At 39.3% G+C, this 15,702-nt stretch overlaps 1 protein-coding gene across 1 annotated transcript; it reads right to left on the bottom strand.

The window, feature by feature from the left end:
- Positions 1–233: 233 nt before the first annotated feature.
- Positions 234–7,153, bottom strand: LOC112604570 (gastrokine-1). Its single transcript, XM_025353649.1, has 6 exons — positions 7,038–7,153; positions 4,177–4,230; positions 3,951–4,088; positions 2,551–2,661; positions 1,474–1,621; positions 234–482 (listed from the first exon to the last, which is right to left on the bottom strand). Exons 1-6 carry the CDS (start codon positions 7,089–7,091, stop codon positions 388–390), a joined length of 600 nt encoding a protein of 199 aa, XP_025209434.1. The 5' UTR covers positions 7,092–7,153; the 3' UTR covers positions 234–387.
- Positions 7,154–15,702: the final 8,549 nt, after the last annotated feature.

Below are 15,702 nucleotides of genomic sequence, written 5' to 3'. Positions count from 1 at the left end.
ACAACAACTATAGAGCAGCCTTCAGAGCAGTCGGAGAGTCTTGGAACCATTCCCGGGGTTGTGGTTAGTGGTGTCTGAAGCACCTGAAGGGGTTCTTTACAGGAGATAGGTCTTGAATATAGGCTAACAGTTGAGTCTAATGCACTTCAACAACTTGCCACCACCACATGGCACTTTTGATCCTGTGCATTCCAAGTCATAAGAAATCGTAAGAAATGTGAGTATACACGGAATTCAGTGCTAAATGATTTTATTGAAACTTAAAGAGACTAAACATAACTAGTAGAGAAAAAATTCAGAATGACAAGGTGAAAACCACTAGAGCCCATATTTTTTTCTGCACAGCATATTCAGATGACTAAATCCATAGTGGCTTTAAAAAGCTGTTTAGTACGCCACCTTTTCTCCACAGAAGGAAATGTTCACAATCCATAGTATATTGGTTGTGAAGCACTTTTCTGAGTAAAAAAGCAGGCTTGCCCCTAATAAAGAGAAAAGAAGAAGCCTATATTAATGTTTATTCAAGGACTCTTTTCTTGCAGGGGATTGGGGGAGTAGGGGTTTCCAAACTAGCTATGCATTAATGTCAAGGTTTATCTATCTGTTGTAATGAAATCAATCAATTCAGAGATCTGGAAAACTGCTGTTAAGTTATGTCCCTAGGTAGACACTTTGTTTTTGTGCAGCTATTCTTTTTTTTTTTTTTTTTTTTTTTTTTTTTTGAGGCGGAGTCTCGCTCTGTCACCCAGGCTGGAGTGCAGTGGTCAGATCTCGGCTCACTGCAAGCTCCGCCTCCCGGGTTCACGCCATTCTCCTGCCTCAGCCTCCCGAGTAGCTGGGACTACAGGCGCCCGCCACCTCGCCCGGCTAGTTTTTTGTAGTTTTTAGTAGAGACGGGGTTTCACCGTGTTAGCCAGGATGGTCTCGATCTCCTGACCTCGTGATCCGCCCGTCTCAGCCTCCCAAAGTGCTAGGATTACAGGCTTGAGCCACCACGCCCGGCCGCAGCTATTCTTTGAATGTCCAGAAATTCAGTGATTGTCCGAGTTATAGAAAGTTAATAGATTCTATTAGCATTCTCTTTTCATTTAGCCATTCATGCATTCTTTTGAATATGACTTGAGTCTACTCTTGATTCACACCTGAAAGGCAGTGTTCCGTATTTAAGAGCACAGAATCCAGAGCCAAAATGCTTGGAATTGACCCAGGCAAGGATTTTGTGACCTCTCTGTACCTCAATTTCTTTATCCATAAAGTAGGATTAAAATAGAACCTATAAGATTGCTGTGAAGAACCAATTGAATTAATGCACTTAAAGCACGTAGAACAGCAGCTAGCACAGAGCAAGCACTGAACAAATGTTGGCCTTGATGACCATCCCTGCATCACTGGTGCCCACTATGAAAACGCGTGAGGATAGTCTGACAATCCCACCAGCACTAACTTGGGGTGCACAGTAGGGATGCTACTCACCTTGCATCTCCTCAGCCATGTATGTTGGAATCCCACGACACATGTTTGCAATGTTTTCTCCTAACTTGCTCAGGTCATCGACTTTGTTCGGGTTGACTGAGTACATCAGGCCCTTGGGAGGTGGTCCTCCTGGTCCCTTACCCTGAAGCTGAGTGTGGAAAAGACAGGTAGAAGGGAAGAATGGGAGAGAATGAATGCCAAGCCCAGTGGTTTGTTGACTTGAGGGGTATTCAAGGCCAACAGTGAGTATTGCTCAGCTAAATTTTTCCATAATCAAGATGAAGAAGGCCATTTCTAGCTTCTTCTGTGTATCGTAACATTTGTAAGTGTCCTAACGGATTTAGCTGGTTTGAAACCTCAGCTTCTCATAAAAACAGAAGTCTGAGGCTAAATTTATTCTGAAACTTGGACCTCATTTGATCATCATAGATTCCTTGGATTGGACTATGTAATAATCATCTTCTGAGAATGCAGTTTATTTATTTTCTCTACCTTGTCAACGAAAGGTACGCATTTATCAGTTATAGGAATATGAACTCAGGCAAACATGTTAAAGCATTATGGATCTCTTCTTTCCACTCACCTGGATTAGTATGGCCAGACAAAATATACAATACCCAGTTACATTTGAATTTCAGATAAACAATGGATCTTTTTTATTATATCCCAAATATTGCATAGGATATATTATACTAAAAAGACCTGCTGCTTACCTAAAATTCAAACCTAACTGGATATCTTCTATTTTCATTTGCTAAATCTGATAACCCTAACCAACTCTTGCAGAAAAATGTCCTTCACAAAGTACTGAGGGCTCCTATTGGTGTGACCAGAGCTTCGCTCCTCTAACAGTCAAGGTTTCAAGTGCTTTGCTCAGCGGTTGTAGAGGTAGGTGTGAGTCACAGCATTTGATGTGGCAGAAGCTGCCTTCCCTCAGGCAATCACCAATAACTTCCCCTTTGTGCTGCACACAACAACATACTGTAGTCAGTAGGGAATGACTGTGATCTTCTCGTTATTTACTGAAGGTTGTAAAACATCTCCCCTCACCAAAAATAAAAAGCCTTTTAGTTTTACCTTCTTTTCCTTGACCAGTGCATCAAGGGATTGAATGGAGGGCAAGACCTCCTTGTTCATTTTGTGCACAATGCATATCTTCTTTTGAAAGAGTCTGGTTGCAGCAAAGCCCTGTTAAAGTAGATGGCAAATAGTGAGGCATGTATTCTCCGAGGAGCTTTTCTTATCAGAAGTCAGTTCCACCAGCAGAGAGAAATGGAACTCCAAGATCATGATGAGCTGGGATAAGAGCACTGGATGTGGCACTGCTTGGCAATCATATTTATTGCTGACATTTGTGAGGACAGACTACAATTCTGTGAGGGCAGAAACTGAGCATCTAACTGGTTTGCTTTATTTTCAGGTTCTAGCATGATGAAAACCCCTCTATATACGTCTGTTTTACTGAAATAGACTTTAAAAGCTATCATGTTTTAGTCTCCTTTGATCCTCACATTTCACAGAGACAGGTAAGACAAAAATTATTTTTCCAATTGACCAGATAAAATGGAAACAATGAAGACTTTGTTATTTAAAAGTATAAAGTTTGTTAAATATATAGCTGATAATTGCAGAGTTGAGTCTCCTAACTAGTGTTAAGTGTTCCTTTCTTTGCTCCTCTCTTTCTTTGATTCTCTTTTTCTTTCCTTCTCTTTTTCTCTCCCTTTCTTTCTCTTTCTTTCTTTCTTTCTTTTTCTCTCCTTCTCGCCTTCCTTCCTTCCTTCCCTCCTCCTCCTCCTCCTCTTCCTCCTCCTTCCTTCCTTCCTTCCTTCCTTCCTTCCTTCCTTCCTTCCTTCCNCTCTTCCTCCTCCTTCCTTCCTTCCTTCCTTCCTTCCTTCCTTCCTTCCTTCCTTCCTTTCTTTCTTTCTTTCTTTCTTTCTTTCTTTCTTTCTTTCTTTCTTTCTTTCTTTCTTTCTTTCTTTCTTTCTTTCTTTCTTTCTTTCTCTTTTCTTTCTTCTTTCTTTCTTTCTCTTTCCTCACTTACCAATTAATATTGTCATTTGCATTTCCTGAGTTTTAGGTGAAATGTCAATTTCAATCTCTTTAGAAGGGGATCATAAAACCTACTTTGAAAACAAAGTGAGATAGGCTAAGTTTTGGAAGCAGTAATGTTGTGTAACATTATTTAGGATATCTGCAGGCAAGGCAAAAGGATGTTCATATTTGTTGTATATACACGCAATCCCTTGAACATAATGTTTATTGGTTTAAATTTTAACTGATCATGCAATAATTCTTAACAGTAGTTATCTCTAGGGAACAAAATTGGATGGGCAAAATGGGCATCTTTACTTATAACTGTATGCTTATGTGTAATTAGAATTTATTTTTAATTTCTTTACGGCTAGCATGCACATTTTTTGTTAAAAAGAAATCCTATTTTTAAACAATAAAGTGAAAATTGCATGTTGGCTACATACAGTTCCATAATCCCAGATGGAATTCCAGGAGTTCCCTCCATTGTTATTGTCAACATTAGCCACGTTGTGTTCATTGTTGACACTCACTGACTGCTGCCCACTTCCAGCATTGTTGTTGTCATCGCTGACGTTGATATTCTGAAGTTTACAAGGGATTGAGAGCGATTTAGTACCACATTTATTTGCAAATGCATTTTGGTAGCAAACTTGAAAAGGTGAGACTTACATAGTCAGCAAGGGCAGGAGCTAGAAAGACTCCAAGAAGTCCAGCAAAGACAATCTGAAATGGCAAATAACAATGATCTGCTGTTACATGGCAAAATTATATCTTCTTTCTTTCTCTATCCAAGCTTATAAAAAATATTCGCTTATTTTACCAATGTGTTTAGTTCTAGTTTGATGTGTTTTGTTCTTCTCTTACCTTGCATTTTTTAACCATAAAAGTTTTAATGATGATGTGAAATTGCTGATTAATTGTAAGTAGTTATATTAATGTGATATATAGTTTTAGAATTTTTAGCATAGGTCCTATGAAAAACTGGAAAAATTGATGAAGAAGGGAAGTTGAGAGCCAGGAAAGCTGCTTTCATCTCATTGCCATCCAGTGCTGAGGAAGAAAATGTAATTTTCAAGTAGTGATCAATCAAATTATTGAATCAAATCCCTTTTTAAGTAAAACCCGAAATGTACCATCTTGTTTCCCTTCAGTTTAATAAGTGGCATCATAAAGGTGACTTTGCTAAGATAATACTTCTGGAAATGTCAGAATAGAGTTTAAAAATTTTTAAGATTGGTAAAAATATTAACTTTACAATAAAACATATACTTAGCAAATGAATTTCCTATAAATTATCATTGGTCAGAATGCTGTTTTGTTGAAATACATTAAGTAATATAAACCATAGGTGTTATTAGAAAGTAGAGAACTGCCTTTCTTATCTAGGGCTTTCAAGGACTTGCTATAAATGATTATTTTTTAAATGCTTTATAAGTCTTCATGATTTTTCTAATTCGGATAAACTCAGCTATAGTTAATGCCAGAGCATCCTACCTTGAATAGATATTTGGATTATTTAAATCTAGTAAAAGAAGAAAGTTATACTTCTTGTGAGTATTAAGAGGTGGGAGTAAAGATTCACTTTTAAGTTATTGAAAATATGTGCATTCTCCTAAATATTAACAAAAATGATTTGGGGTAACTGACAGGGCTTGGTTAATCAGCTTAAATTTGTACTGTGGCTTATGTTACACAAGTTGTTGATGTTTACCTCTCACTGACTTGTTTCTAATTGTTTTATAAGGTTTAAAATTCTCTCTTTAGTGAAAATCAGAAAATTCACCTGGCTCATATTTTGACCTCCTAGGAAACATGTTTGTATCAGTATTGAATTTTGGTCAGTGCCCCAATATAAGAAAGTTACTGTTTTAAAATAAAGCAAACTGTCTTATTTTCTTTGGAAAAAAAAAAGAATAAGTTTTACAATAAATAGCATAGTATAAATGAATACTATGGTTTGAAATGGCTATAAGTTCTAAAAATCACATCTGAAAATGATTTCAGTTAATTTTCCTATTTAACATGGGATGTTTTCTTCCTAATAGAAATAATCTTTTTATTAAAAAAAGACTTTCCACAGCAATGGATTAGTAGGCAGGTTGGATGCCGATGATGAGAAAGCAAGGATAGAGTGTCTGGCTGGCAAGAGTGATCAGCAGGGGCGATGCCACTAGCAGTGTCCCAGGAGACCTGGTTTAATTATTTGTTACAGGGTCCCTGATACTGGTTGTCAGAGCACAGAGCTTTTATGCAGGGTGCCTCCTTCTGGGTACCTAGTCTCATTTCCTCTGCCTGGGACAAAATAGTTTTGAGACCTGCTCTAGAGAGTCAAGGTAATTTAAAAAAAAAAATTAAAATTTTCTCCCAATAGCTTAAAAAGGAGTTAAAAATTAGTCTCCTAAAAAGTCAGAGGCAGAAGAAATTTTAGAGAACAACTAGTACAATGCAGTCATTTTACAGATAAGGTAACTGAGCTTCAGGGGTTGAGTTGGCCAAACTTATACCTCTTGTTCACAGCAGAACTAGGAGAGAAATCAGATCTAACCTGTGTCTGGATCTCCCTCTGACCCTTTTAAACTTTGCTGCTATTAAGAGGACCTAGCTCTAGATAATCATTTTACATTTGCAGCCCCATTATAAAGTAGAGTCTGCCGTAACGTTTTCCAGTGCGTAGTATGTTGAATCATGAAAACAGTCATCTGATTCTAGCCCCTTTGCATCCTGTTGTGAGAAACCCAGCACTACTAGTTACTTTGGCTGGATTTCTCAGTGAACCTCCTCCTAGACCCTCAGACTTCTGCCTGGAACCACAGGAGAGATGCTGTGGTAGCTTCATGTTTCAGATGCTTTCTTAAATAAATGGCCATGCTAGAGAACAAGGCAAATCTTTCTTTCTTGCAGACCCATTTTACTGTAACAAATGTGACAAGAAATCTATCTCACCCACTTATTTTGATAATACGCTTTTCATCTTGCCTGAACATGCTCAAGAATTTTGGTAAAAGGAGAAATTCAAGAATGAGGGATGATCAGGGACTTTCTAGGGCTTAGGGACTGCTTACCCTGCATGGAGACCAGAATCAGGTGATGTAGAAAGTCATTTTGTTAAAAATAAGTCAGTGTAAGGTGCTCAGACAGCTGTCTAATATCAGCACAATTATCCTTCTCTATAGAGATGCTCATAAATGCCATGATTACATAAATAGAAAAAAGATTTTTTTCATTATTTCTTCTTCTTTTAAAAAAAGGGATATATGTGTAGAACGTGCAGGTTTGTTACATAGGTATATGTGTGCCATGGTGGTTTGCTGCCCCTATTGATCCATCCTCTAAGTTCCCTCCCTTCACTCTCCACCCCACAACAGGACCTGGTGTGTATTGTTCCCTTCTCTGTGTCCATGTGTTTGAAAGAGAATTTTTTTAAAACAAATTTTCCATGATGATGCCATAAGAAGCAGGCCTCCTAAATCTCAGAATATTGACAGTCCCCAACTATATGGTGGTAAATTCAAAAGGAAAAATCTACTCACTGTGAACTTCATCTTGTCTTCACGAAAGCAGTGGACAGAGGAGCAGGCAAGCATGGACCTGAGTGAGAAGACTTCTCATATTTGTACTCAACCAGGTTGACTCAAACTAGGTGTTACCAGGTGGGGTCAAAGACTTATCATCCTCAATTTCTCCTATCTGTGCCATGACCCAGTGTACCAGGAAACCTTTCAGAATATCTGTATGCTTAGCAAGGAACTTTCACGTGGAGTTGACCTGACTCATCACTTGTTGAAGCTGAAGGTATCACAACAAACTCAATATAATTTATGATAACTTCTCACCCAACTGAAGCTGTGGGTGTATTTTACACGTTAACATTGCTCAGATTCAGAAAAAGAATAGTCCCTAAAATCAAACAAAATCACAGTCAAAAAGCTGTGGGGTATACTAGGCCTTCCAGATAGCAGCTCCTATAGGAATATAGGAATGGTTTCCTCTTCTTAACTTTTATCTGAGCCCATGGCTATGGTTTTGCTTAGGCTAAACATGTTCTGTGAGCAACTCCCACCAAACCTATCCCTTTTCTGCAATGTTGAGCTCACTTAATGATAGCACCATGTATCTGGTACAGCCCTTTTTCTCAGCCTCACATCCAGTTAGTTACTGTCATTTTATCTCTGAAATGCCTCTCAACTCTGACCGTGCCCACAGCTCCCCTCACCTGGACTTTCACAACAGTCATGCAATTGATCACTCTGGTCATCAGTTTCTTATATTCCAATGCATTTTCTTCATTAACCCTGAGGTTGTCTTTCTGAAGTGCATAGATAGACATGACTCTATCATGCTTGGAAATTTCACTGGCAGCCTACAGAAAGTTCAAAGTCATTGGAATGGCATCCAGGGTCCTTTGTAATAAGATTTCCAAAGGCTTCCCGTCTGCCACTTTATGCTATGTACCTATATTCTAGCTTCACCAGCACTCCCACCATTCCCGGAAAAGTCAAGATGCGTATGCCTCCATGCCTTTGTACGTATTGTTGTTTTATCGTGGAGGGCCATCCCCTAGCCTCTCTCGGTAGACTCCTGTTCATTGTTCAAGGCTCAGCTCAAATATCACTGTCTCCATCACATCTCCCCCACCTGCTAGATAGAACTTACCTAGTGTTTGTTTTTTTCTTCTGGGAACTATAAAAGAAATATCTTTTTATTTGTTTCTAGATAATTTAGTTTTCAGAAGTTACATTAAAATAATAAAAAATATTTTCATCAAAAGCAGAGAGTAGAAACTGTCAATTGGGCAGACAAGTAAAAGCTCAAAACAGTTTTGGAGGTGAGTTGGTTTTAATTTTTTTCCTGCTTCTTCCTATATAGTGAAGCTAGTAAATTAAATTTACCAAAGAGGAAAACTGTATTTCATTAACTACCAATCTATAAATTTTCCCTTTGGAAACTTTGTGCCCACAATGTTCCTGCTGTGCATGGATTGAAACCAAAAGATGGAATCACATGGTTATAAAGCTTGATTTGCTATCAACATCTCTTCAAAAATGTTGGTAGGAATGGATTAGAACAGCTGCAGTGAGATATTACTGATATTTTTAAATGTGTCCACTGATTTCTTTTAAACTCGCTCTTTATCCACATAAGGTAATAAGCCCGGGGTAAGGGGCAGACATGTGTGACGAGGCCTTCATCTGCTTTAGGAAACTTCATGTCACTGAGAAGTCAATGAGTAGGCAGCATGGTCTCTACGTTTAAACTCAGCCACTGGTAGTCATCTTGGTACACAGGTGCAGTGCCAAGCACACATTTTGCATGTCATACCAAGGACAAGGGCCTGAAGTTCTGCAGTGGACCTGTGAAATGCTGGCCTGGAAGATGTTCCATGGCAGAGAGACAGACAGATGGATAGATAGATAGATACATAGATACATACATATATACATATATACACATACATAGATACATACACATACGTAGATACATAGGTAGAGTTCAGGGTCCAATAATGCGCCCCTCAGAGACTGACAATTCATGTTCACACATCAAATGGGCTAAGAAATTTATAGGGGAAAAAAATCTATGTTTCATCCAGATTCTTCTCATCTTAGTTGTCTACAGAACCTGATTGCTTTCCCTTTTTCTCTTATTTATTTGTCCTAACATCTAATAACAACTCTGGGCACCCCTGCCTTACTGAAATAATTGTGCTTCCTCTGAGGATGCACCCTGGATTTGAAAATCCATTTGGAGAGCTACTGGATGAAGCTAGAAGCCAGGAGACCTAGATTCTATTTTCCCATCTTTCAATGAGTCATTTATTTTTTTCTTTAGACCTTAGGTTTCCTGTGGGTAAAAGAGAAGAAATTCCTCCTTTATACAATATTGTTACTTCAATGTCTCTACAACCAGAAGAACCTCTTTTTCTGTACTTTGTATGGTGTGGGAGGTTGAGGGAGAGGGAGTGTGGGAGTCGAGGTGGGGGTAAACCCTCACCTCAATCCTGGTCTCATCCAAGGCCGAAAGTCCTAATGAAGCATGAGCAAGACTTTAGACCTGAGAACTGTGTTTTGTGTTTCATTCTTCCCATGAAGAAGAATGTCTTCCCAGTAAGACAGAACATACCAATGGTTGTGGTCACCTCCATAGAATCTAAAATATGCAGACAAATATATGGTGCTCAGTAGGCTTCTTATAAAAATTTGACTTGAGTAAAGGAGATGTTAAGCTACAGGATAAAAAGTGTGTTATATTTAGTCATTTCTGGTTTTGGTGCCAGCCTGAGAAGGGCTGCCCTATACTGGCTGTGGTGACACATTGAGGGAGTCCCTCTGTGGCTTGGGGTTAGTGTGGAACAAACCAGCCCATGGGTAAATAGAGCCTGCCCTGCCTACAGAGATTGACACTGGGCCATGCCAAGAAACAAGCCCCTATCGTCATTTTATCTCACAATGCACACACACCCAAGGCTTCATTCCACTCCACACCCTGTTGTGTTGTGCTCAGTGGAAACTCCCTCCGTGTGGAGCGGATGGGATACATCCCATGTGCAATATGCTCCTGTGTGCAACTGGAGGGAGGCTTGCAAAGGACTAAACTGCTCATTAAAAGATGTCAATCAGATCCCAAATGGTTGGAACCAAAGTGCTTTCCCACAGAAATCAGACTTTTCACATTCCTTCTTGTTCTCTGAGTGGAAGGGAATGTTTGCCTGTACGGCACATTTTAATCATTAAAGATTCTTATTCAAGATTCCGTCTCTGTACAGACCTGTTAATGGGCTGTCCTAGTGGTCATTAATACCTATGAAGCCCTTAGTAACCTTGGCTTCCTTTTCATTCTTGCTCCATTTTCTGATAGTTAGGACTCAACTGGCCTTAGTCCATTTGCCTGCAAATGATAATTTATTTGTTTAAGTGTGAAAGTGCCTTCATGCAGAGACTCTATTTCAGTCTCCTTGCCTTTACTCTTGTCTTTCTGAGCAAACTGCACACCAGTCTGATGGTCCTTTTGATGGTTCCAAGTCAAGTGGTTCATTATGAGGTCTGAATACACTTCACTGTGGAGAAATTTCTGCCCCTCCCTGGTCTTGATTTCCCAGCCCGTAGCTAAGACTCTTATGATGGTTCCGGTGACTACAGCCTTGGTGCTTGCAGTAGTGACACACCCTTAGTAAAGGCTCCATATGTACTTATGGCTAGGAATGACACATCTGAAAAATAGCGATAGAAACATGTAAAATAACATTTTAATAGTTATTGCTAGAGAAGCTTCAAGTTCCAGAAAATCCAAACTTAATACATAATTATTTTTGTATAGGGGAGAAATTCTTTTCGAATTACAGCAGAGTGGAGGGAGCACTTTGCATTACTGAACAGATATTTTTGTTGTTTCCTCTGGGACCATTGCCTTCCAAAATACATATAACTCTGGCTTTCTGGGGCTGCTTGTATGTCTGTTCAATTGCATTTGCCAAACCTTCTGGATCCCCTCAGAGGCAGGCAGTGATATATTATGCCTAAGATTAGTTGTTACCTTGAGTGATAGAGTGATATAAATGGGGTTTGGAAAAATCTTGCTAAAAGAAGATCTCCTGAGTAATTGCATCATGTGTATAAAATATATGAAAGTAGGAGTAAAGACCATATTGACCAATAACTTCATTTTTATCATCGTGAAGGACAATCAAGCCTGGTTAAACACTTCTGTTCTGAAAAAGATTTAAAGAAAATATGCCCATATAAGGAATAGAAATCACAAAGTGATCGCAACATGTTGCTTTATAATTACCTCCTGGCTAATCCAGAAATAAATAACACTACACTTTGTTCAGTGTTCATATGGAAGCGGTTTAGAAATAATGGTGTGAAAGCACTCATACTGGTGGTGTGTTCATTAAATAACAGCAGTGAGGCCGGGAAATGACTAAACTGCTCATTAAAAGATGAGAATAAGATCCCAAATGGTTGGAACCAAAGTGCTAGTGCTGGCAGAGCAGTGCCTAGTGCCAGGGCCTTGCGAGGACCATGGGCCGCCACACCGCGGCTTCCTTGGCAGAAGAGGCCAAAGTAAAGGCCTTGCCCTAAGGCCAGTGAACAATGAAGCACAGTTTTGTGAATCCTCGAGCTTTCTGTAGGCTGACCGGTCAGAGCTGGTTTCCTTTTCTGCGTCTTACATAGAACATAATACACACATATGCAATCTTTTCACTTCTGAAAGAACACATCTTCAGATGGTGACATTGGATCCTCAGGGGTGCCTCAGGGAATTTTGAGTTTCCATGTTTATTCAATTATGCTCTCTCCCTACCTACATTCTTAGTCTGTAATTCCTGGAAATGCTTAATAAAATGCATCCATCAGGATTCATTCTGGAGTGTGCTTTTCCTTCAGAGGTCCCACTGGATTTCAATAAAAACCTCTCATCCAGGCCAGGAAAGTTCTATCATTTGCTTGCTCAGAAATGGGTCACTGGGCCTAATATCCCCCACTCATTTTCTCATATTGAAAAATAGCCCATTAATAGCAATAGGCATGCTGCAGCTAATGCCATGCCCCAATTAAGCACAAGTGCTACAGAAGATTTAAAGATGTCAAACAAACTATGTTCACACTCCAAGATCCTGAAATCTATATGAGAGGTAGGACTGGCTTTGTAGATGTGTGACTAGTGCAGTTGCAGAGGGCCCACACTTGGAAGAGAGCCCCACACTTGGGTTTAGTGCTTTGCAGTTGCCACCTTGAAAATCCTAATACTCTTATTTTTGAATTTGTGTTTTCTAAGTGGAGCGAATAGGACAACGGAGCATTTCTTTCATCCTTTGCATTCTTCCTGCTTGGAGCCTTGGTTCACACGTGGTCCTGCATGCCCACCTCTCTGGATGGGCTCTTGATCACCACTCTTCTACTTCTCTCTACTGGTAGTACATGGCTACAGGTACAGGAAGCGTTAAGGTCAGACACATACACCCAGATGCTGAGTTGCAGGAGTCACTTATGTTGTAAAAATCCCTATGCCCAAGGGAGTGTGTGACAATAAATAGCACATCAAAAACACTGTCACAAGTTGAGAGAAAGAGAGAACCTATGGATGAAAGGAAAAAGCTTTTTTTCCCTGCTATCTGAACAAGGGGTCCCACATTTTCATTTTGCATTGGGCATTGCAAATTGCATAGCTAGTCCTGATGGGAGGCAACACACACACATAGTATAGACCCACCAAAGCAAGATGGGAAGAGGGTGAGGTTTTGAGAGGCTTTGACCTGTCCAAGGTTACATGGCGGGTAAGAATGGAGTGATGAATTCACATAACCCTGGAGCCTGTGTTCTTTCCTTTATGCCAAATAAGCGGTAGAGACAGACATTTAAAAGAATGTGCCATCTCTTAGCTGGAGTGGTTACAGAGGCTTCATGCAGCAGACAGGCCTTGGCTGAGTCCTGTGGGATAGACTGACACAGACAGAGAGAGAGAGGGGGTCAGGCCACTCCAGCCTAGAGGAGCAGCAGAGTCAGGTGGTGTGAACAGGAGGTTCAGTAGTTGTGAGGAGACTGTCTTATGGCATTCTTAACACTCTCAGATTTGCTTTTGGGGTTGCTAAATATCTCATTTAATCACAGTTAGATAGAGAAAAAATTGACTCAGGATTACCTAACTTATCAAAAACCTACAATTTACTACATACTGAGATCAAGATATTACAGGAATTTAATCGTCACCAGTTGCCACTCGAAACTTCCCTTTCTCTTTGGCCCAATACTTCCCTGCATGTCTGAAGGTTCTTTTCTCTTTTCCACACCCACACGTTTAAATAGCCTTGAGCTCCTCCCAGTAAATTAATATTTTAGGTAGTGGCCATGGGTGTTTCCCTAAAAACATAGTTACTTAACTTTTTCATAATTGACACACCTTTCAATTTGATTTAGCTTTTTCATAAAGGACCATCAGGCACATAGAAAGGCAAGTATATAAATAAGTATATACTTTTTAGAAATGTAAATATACTTTATTATTTAGAATTTCATGACTCACCTTGAAATAGAATGTATATAGAGATGATATATGATGGAATCTCTGGATATCTATTAGGCTGTGAGTCTCCTTCCTTCCTTCCTTCCTTCCTTCCTTCCTTCCTTCCTTAATTTCCTTCTTTCCTTAATTTCCTTCCTTCCTTCCTTCCTTCCTTCCTCTCTCTCTCTCTCACTCTCTCTCTCTCTTTCTTTCTCTCTTTCTTTCTTTCAACAGAGTTTCACTTTTGTTGCCCAGGCTGGAGTGCAATGGTGCAATCTTGGCTCACTGCAACCTCCACTTCCCGGGTTTAAGCGATTCTCCTGCCTCAGCCTCCTGAGTATCTGGGATAACAGGTGCTCACCACAATGCCTGGCTATTTTTTTTTTTGTATTTTTAGTAGAGACAGGGTTTCCCCATGTTGGCCAGGCTGGTCTCGAACTCCTGACCTCAGATGATTCACCCACCTTGGCCTCCCAAAGTGCTGGGCTGTGAGTTTCTTGAGACAGAACTCACACTACTTGTGTCCAGCACACTTCCTGCCCTCAAATAAAATTCTGATACAAAAAAGGTTGTACTAATGTTCACCACTTTTCTCAAATCTAGAAGAGGCCAATTTCCCAGAAAACCCCCTTCTCTCTTCTTGGGTGGGAGCCAATATAGAAAATAATTTAAACTTAAAACTGATTCTTATTGGACCTGTCATCAGTGGAACTCAGCTTTTCATGACCTGTCGCCAGCTTCTTCCCTCTTCCCTCCAGTGACTGTTCAAATCCTTGCCAGATTATCCAAGTCCTCTCTGTCACTCCGATTTTCAACCTAATAGCCTATTACATGCAGAAACTCAAAGGTATCAGGCTTCTTGAACTGTCGTCCCTCCATCTTCCATTTTGTCTTCACCCAAACTTCATTCCCTCTCATCTTGGAGGAATATGTTCTTAATATATCATTTCTAAGACCAACATTTCTATCTCTGATTTTCATCTTCCTCCATCAAATAGCTGTCTTTTTTCTCAAACTTCAGTCTCTTCCTTTATGATTTGCTGCTTCTTTTTGATTTGTATGGCCAAATTTTCTCAATACTAACAAAATAAAGCAAAACATAAAAACTTTCCCTTAAGTCTACTTTCCTCACAAATGGAGACCTTATATCTCCCCTCCTCTTTACATCCCTTAAAAAAATCACATACGTTTTCTGATTCTACTTCCCCACCTACCATCATGGCTCAACCCACTGCAACTGGGCTCCAGTATTGGTGAGACCAAAGTGAGGAAGACAAAGAGCCTAACTTCAAAATTGCTGACATGCTGCTGTCTTTTCAGTACTCATCTAACTTCTTTGTACTTTTTGATCCTGCAATTCCCTTATTTTAAAAAATTCTCTCATTTCTTTACTTCTGTGACATCCCTTTCTGCCATTTGTACTTCAACTGCTCCTTCTACCATCTCAACATTTGCTTTCTTCTGTTTCATCTTTCCCTTCAATGTTGGCGTTGGAGTCCATCCTTGGTCTTCTTTTTTTCATCCTTTGCATTCTTCCTGTGTGACCTCCTTTATTCTAAATACTTGAGCCACCCATATGAGATGGAAAAACAGGTCCAACCCTACTGAGCTTCAGGCTTTATTTGTTGTGTACATTAGATGTATTTAATAATCGTATTTCAAAATAAAATAAACTCCAAACCAAATTATTTTTGTTAGTTCTCAAACATGCTGTTTTTCTGTTATTTCTATTTATTTTAATCTGAGTCAATCAAAATGATACCTCAGCTATTGTCAAATTGATTCACAAAGGATAACTATAGCCTTTAAATTCTTTTAAATATCTATTTTAAAAAACCATCTAAAATTCTTTTCTGAGCATAAAAGTAACTCAAAAGAAATTGTAGAAAACATAAAAATAATCAAAGAATAATTGACACATATCATCCTACTATGCAGAAATAATCACTTTTAACTTTTTATCATATTTTAACAAAACTTATCTTGTGACTTCTTTGATTCATGTGTTATTTAGAAATGTGCTGTTTAGTCTTCAAATTTGGGGGGATTTTTCAATTATCTTCCTGTTATTGATTTGTAATGTAAATTCATCGTGATCTGAGAACACACTTTGTATGATTTATATTCTTTTAAATTTGTTAATGTGGGTCCTGCGGCCCAGTATGTGGTCTATCTCGGTGAATGTTCCATGGA

The sequence above is a fragment of the Theropithecus gelada genome, chromosome 13, assembly GCF_003255815.1.
Source record: "Theropithecus gelada isolate Dixy chromosome 13, Tgel_1.0, whole genome shotgun sequence".
NCBI classification, from domain to species: domain Eukaryota; kingdom Metazoa; phylum Chordata; class Mammalia; order Primates; family Cercopithecidae; genus Theropithecus; species Theropithecus gelada.
The sequence above is the reverse complement of the archived record's forward strand: the minus strand, read 5'-3'. Positions and strand labels throughout refer to the sequence as shown.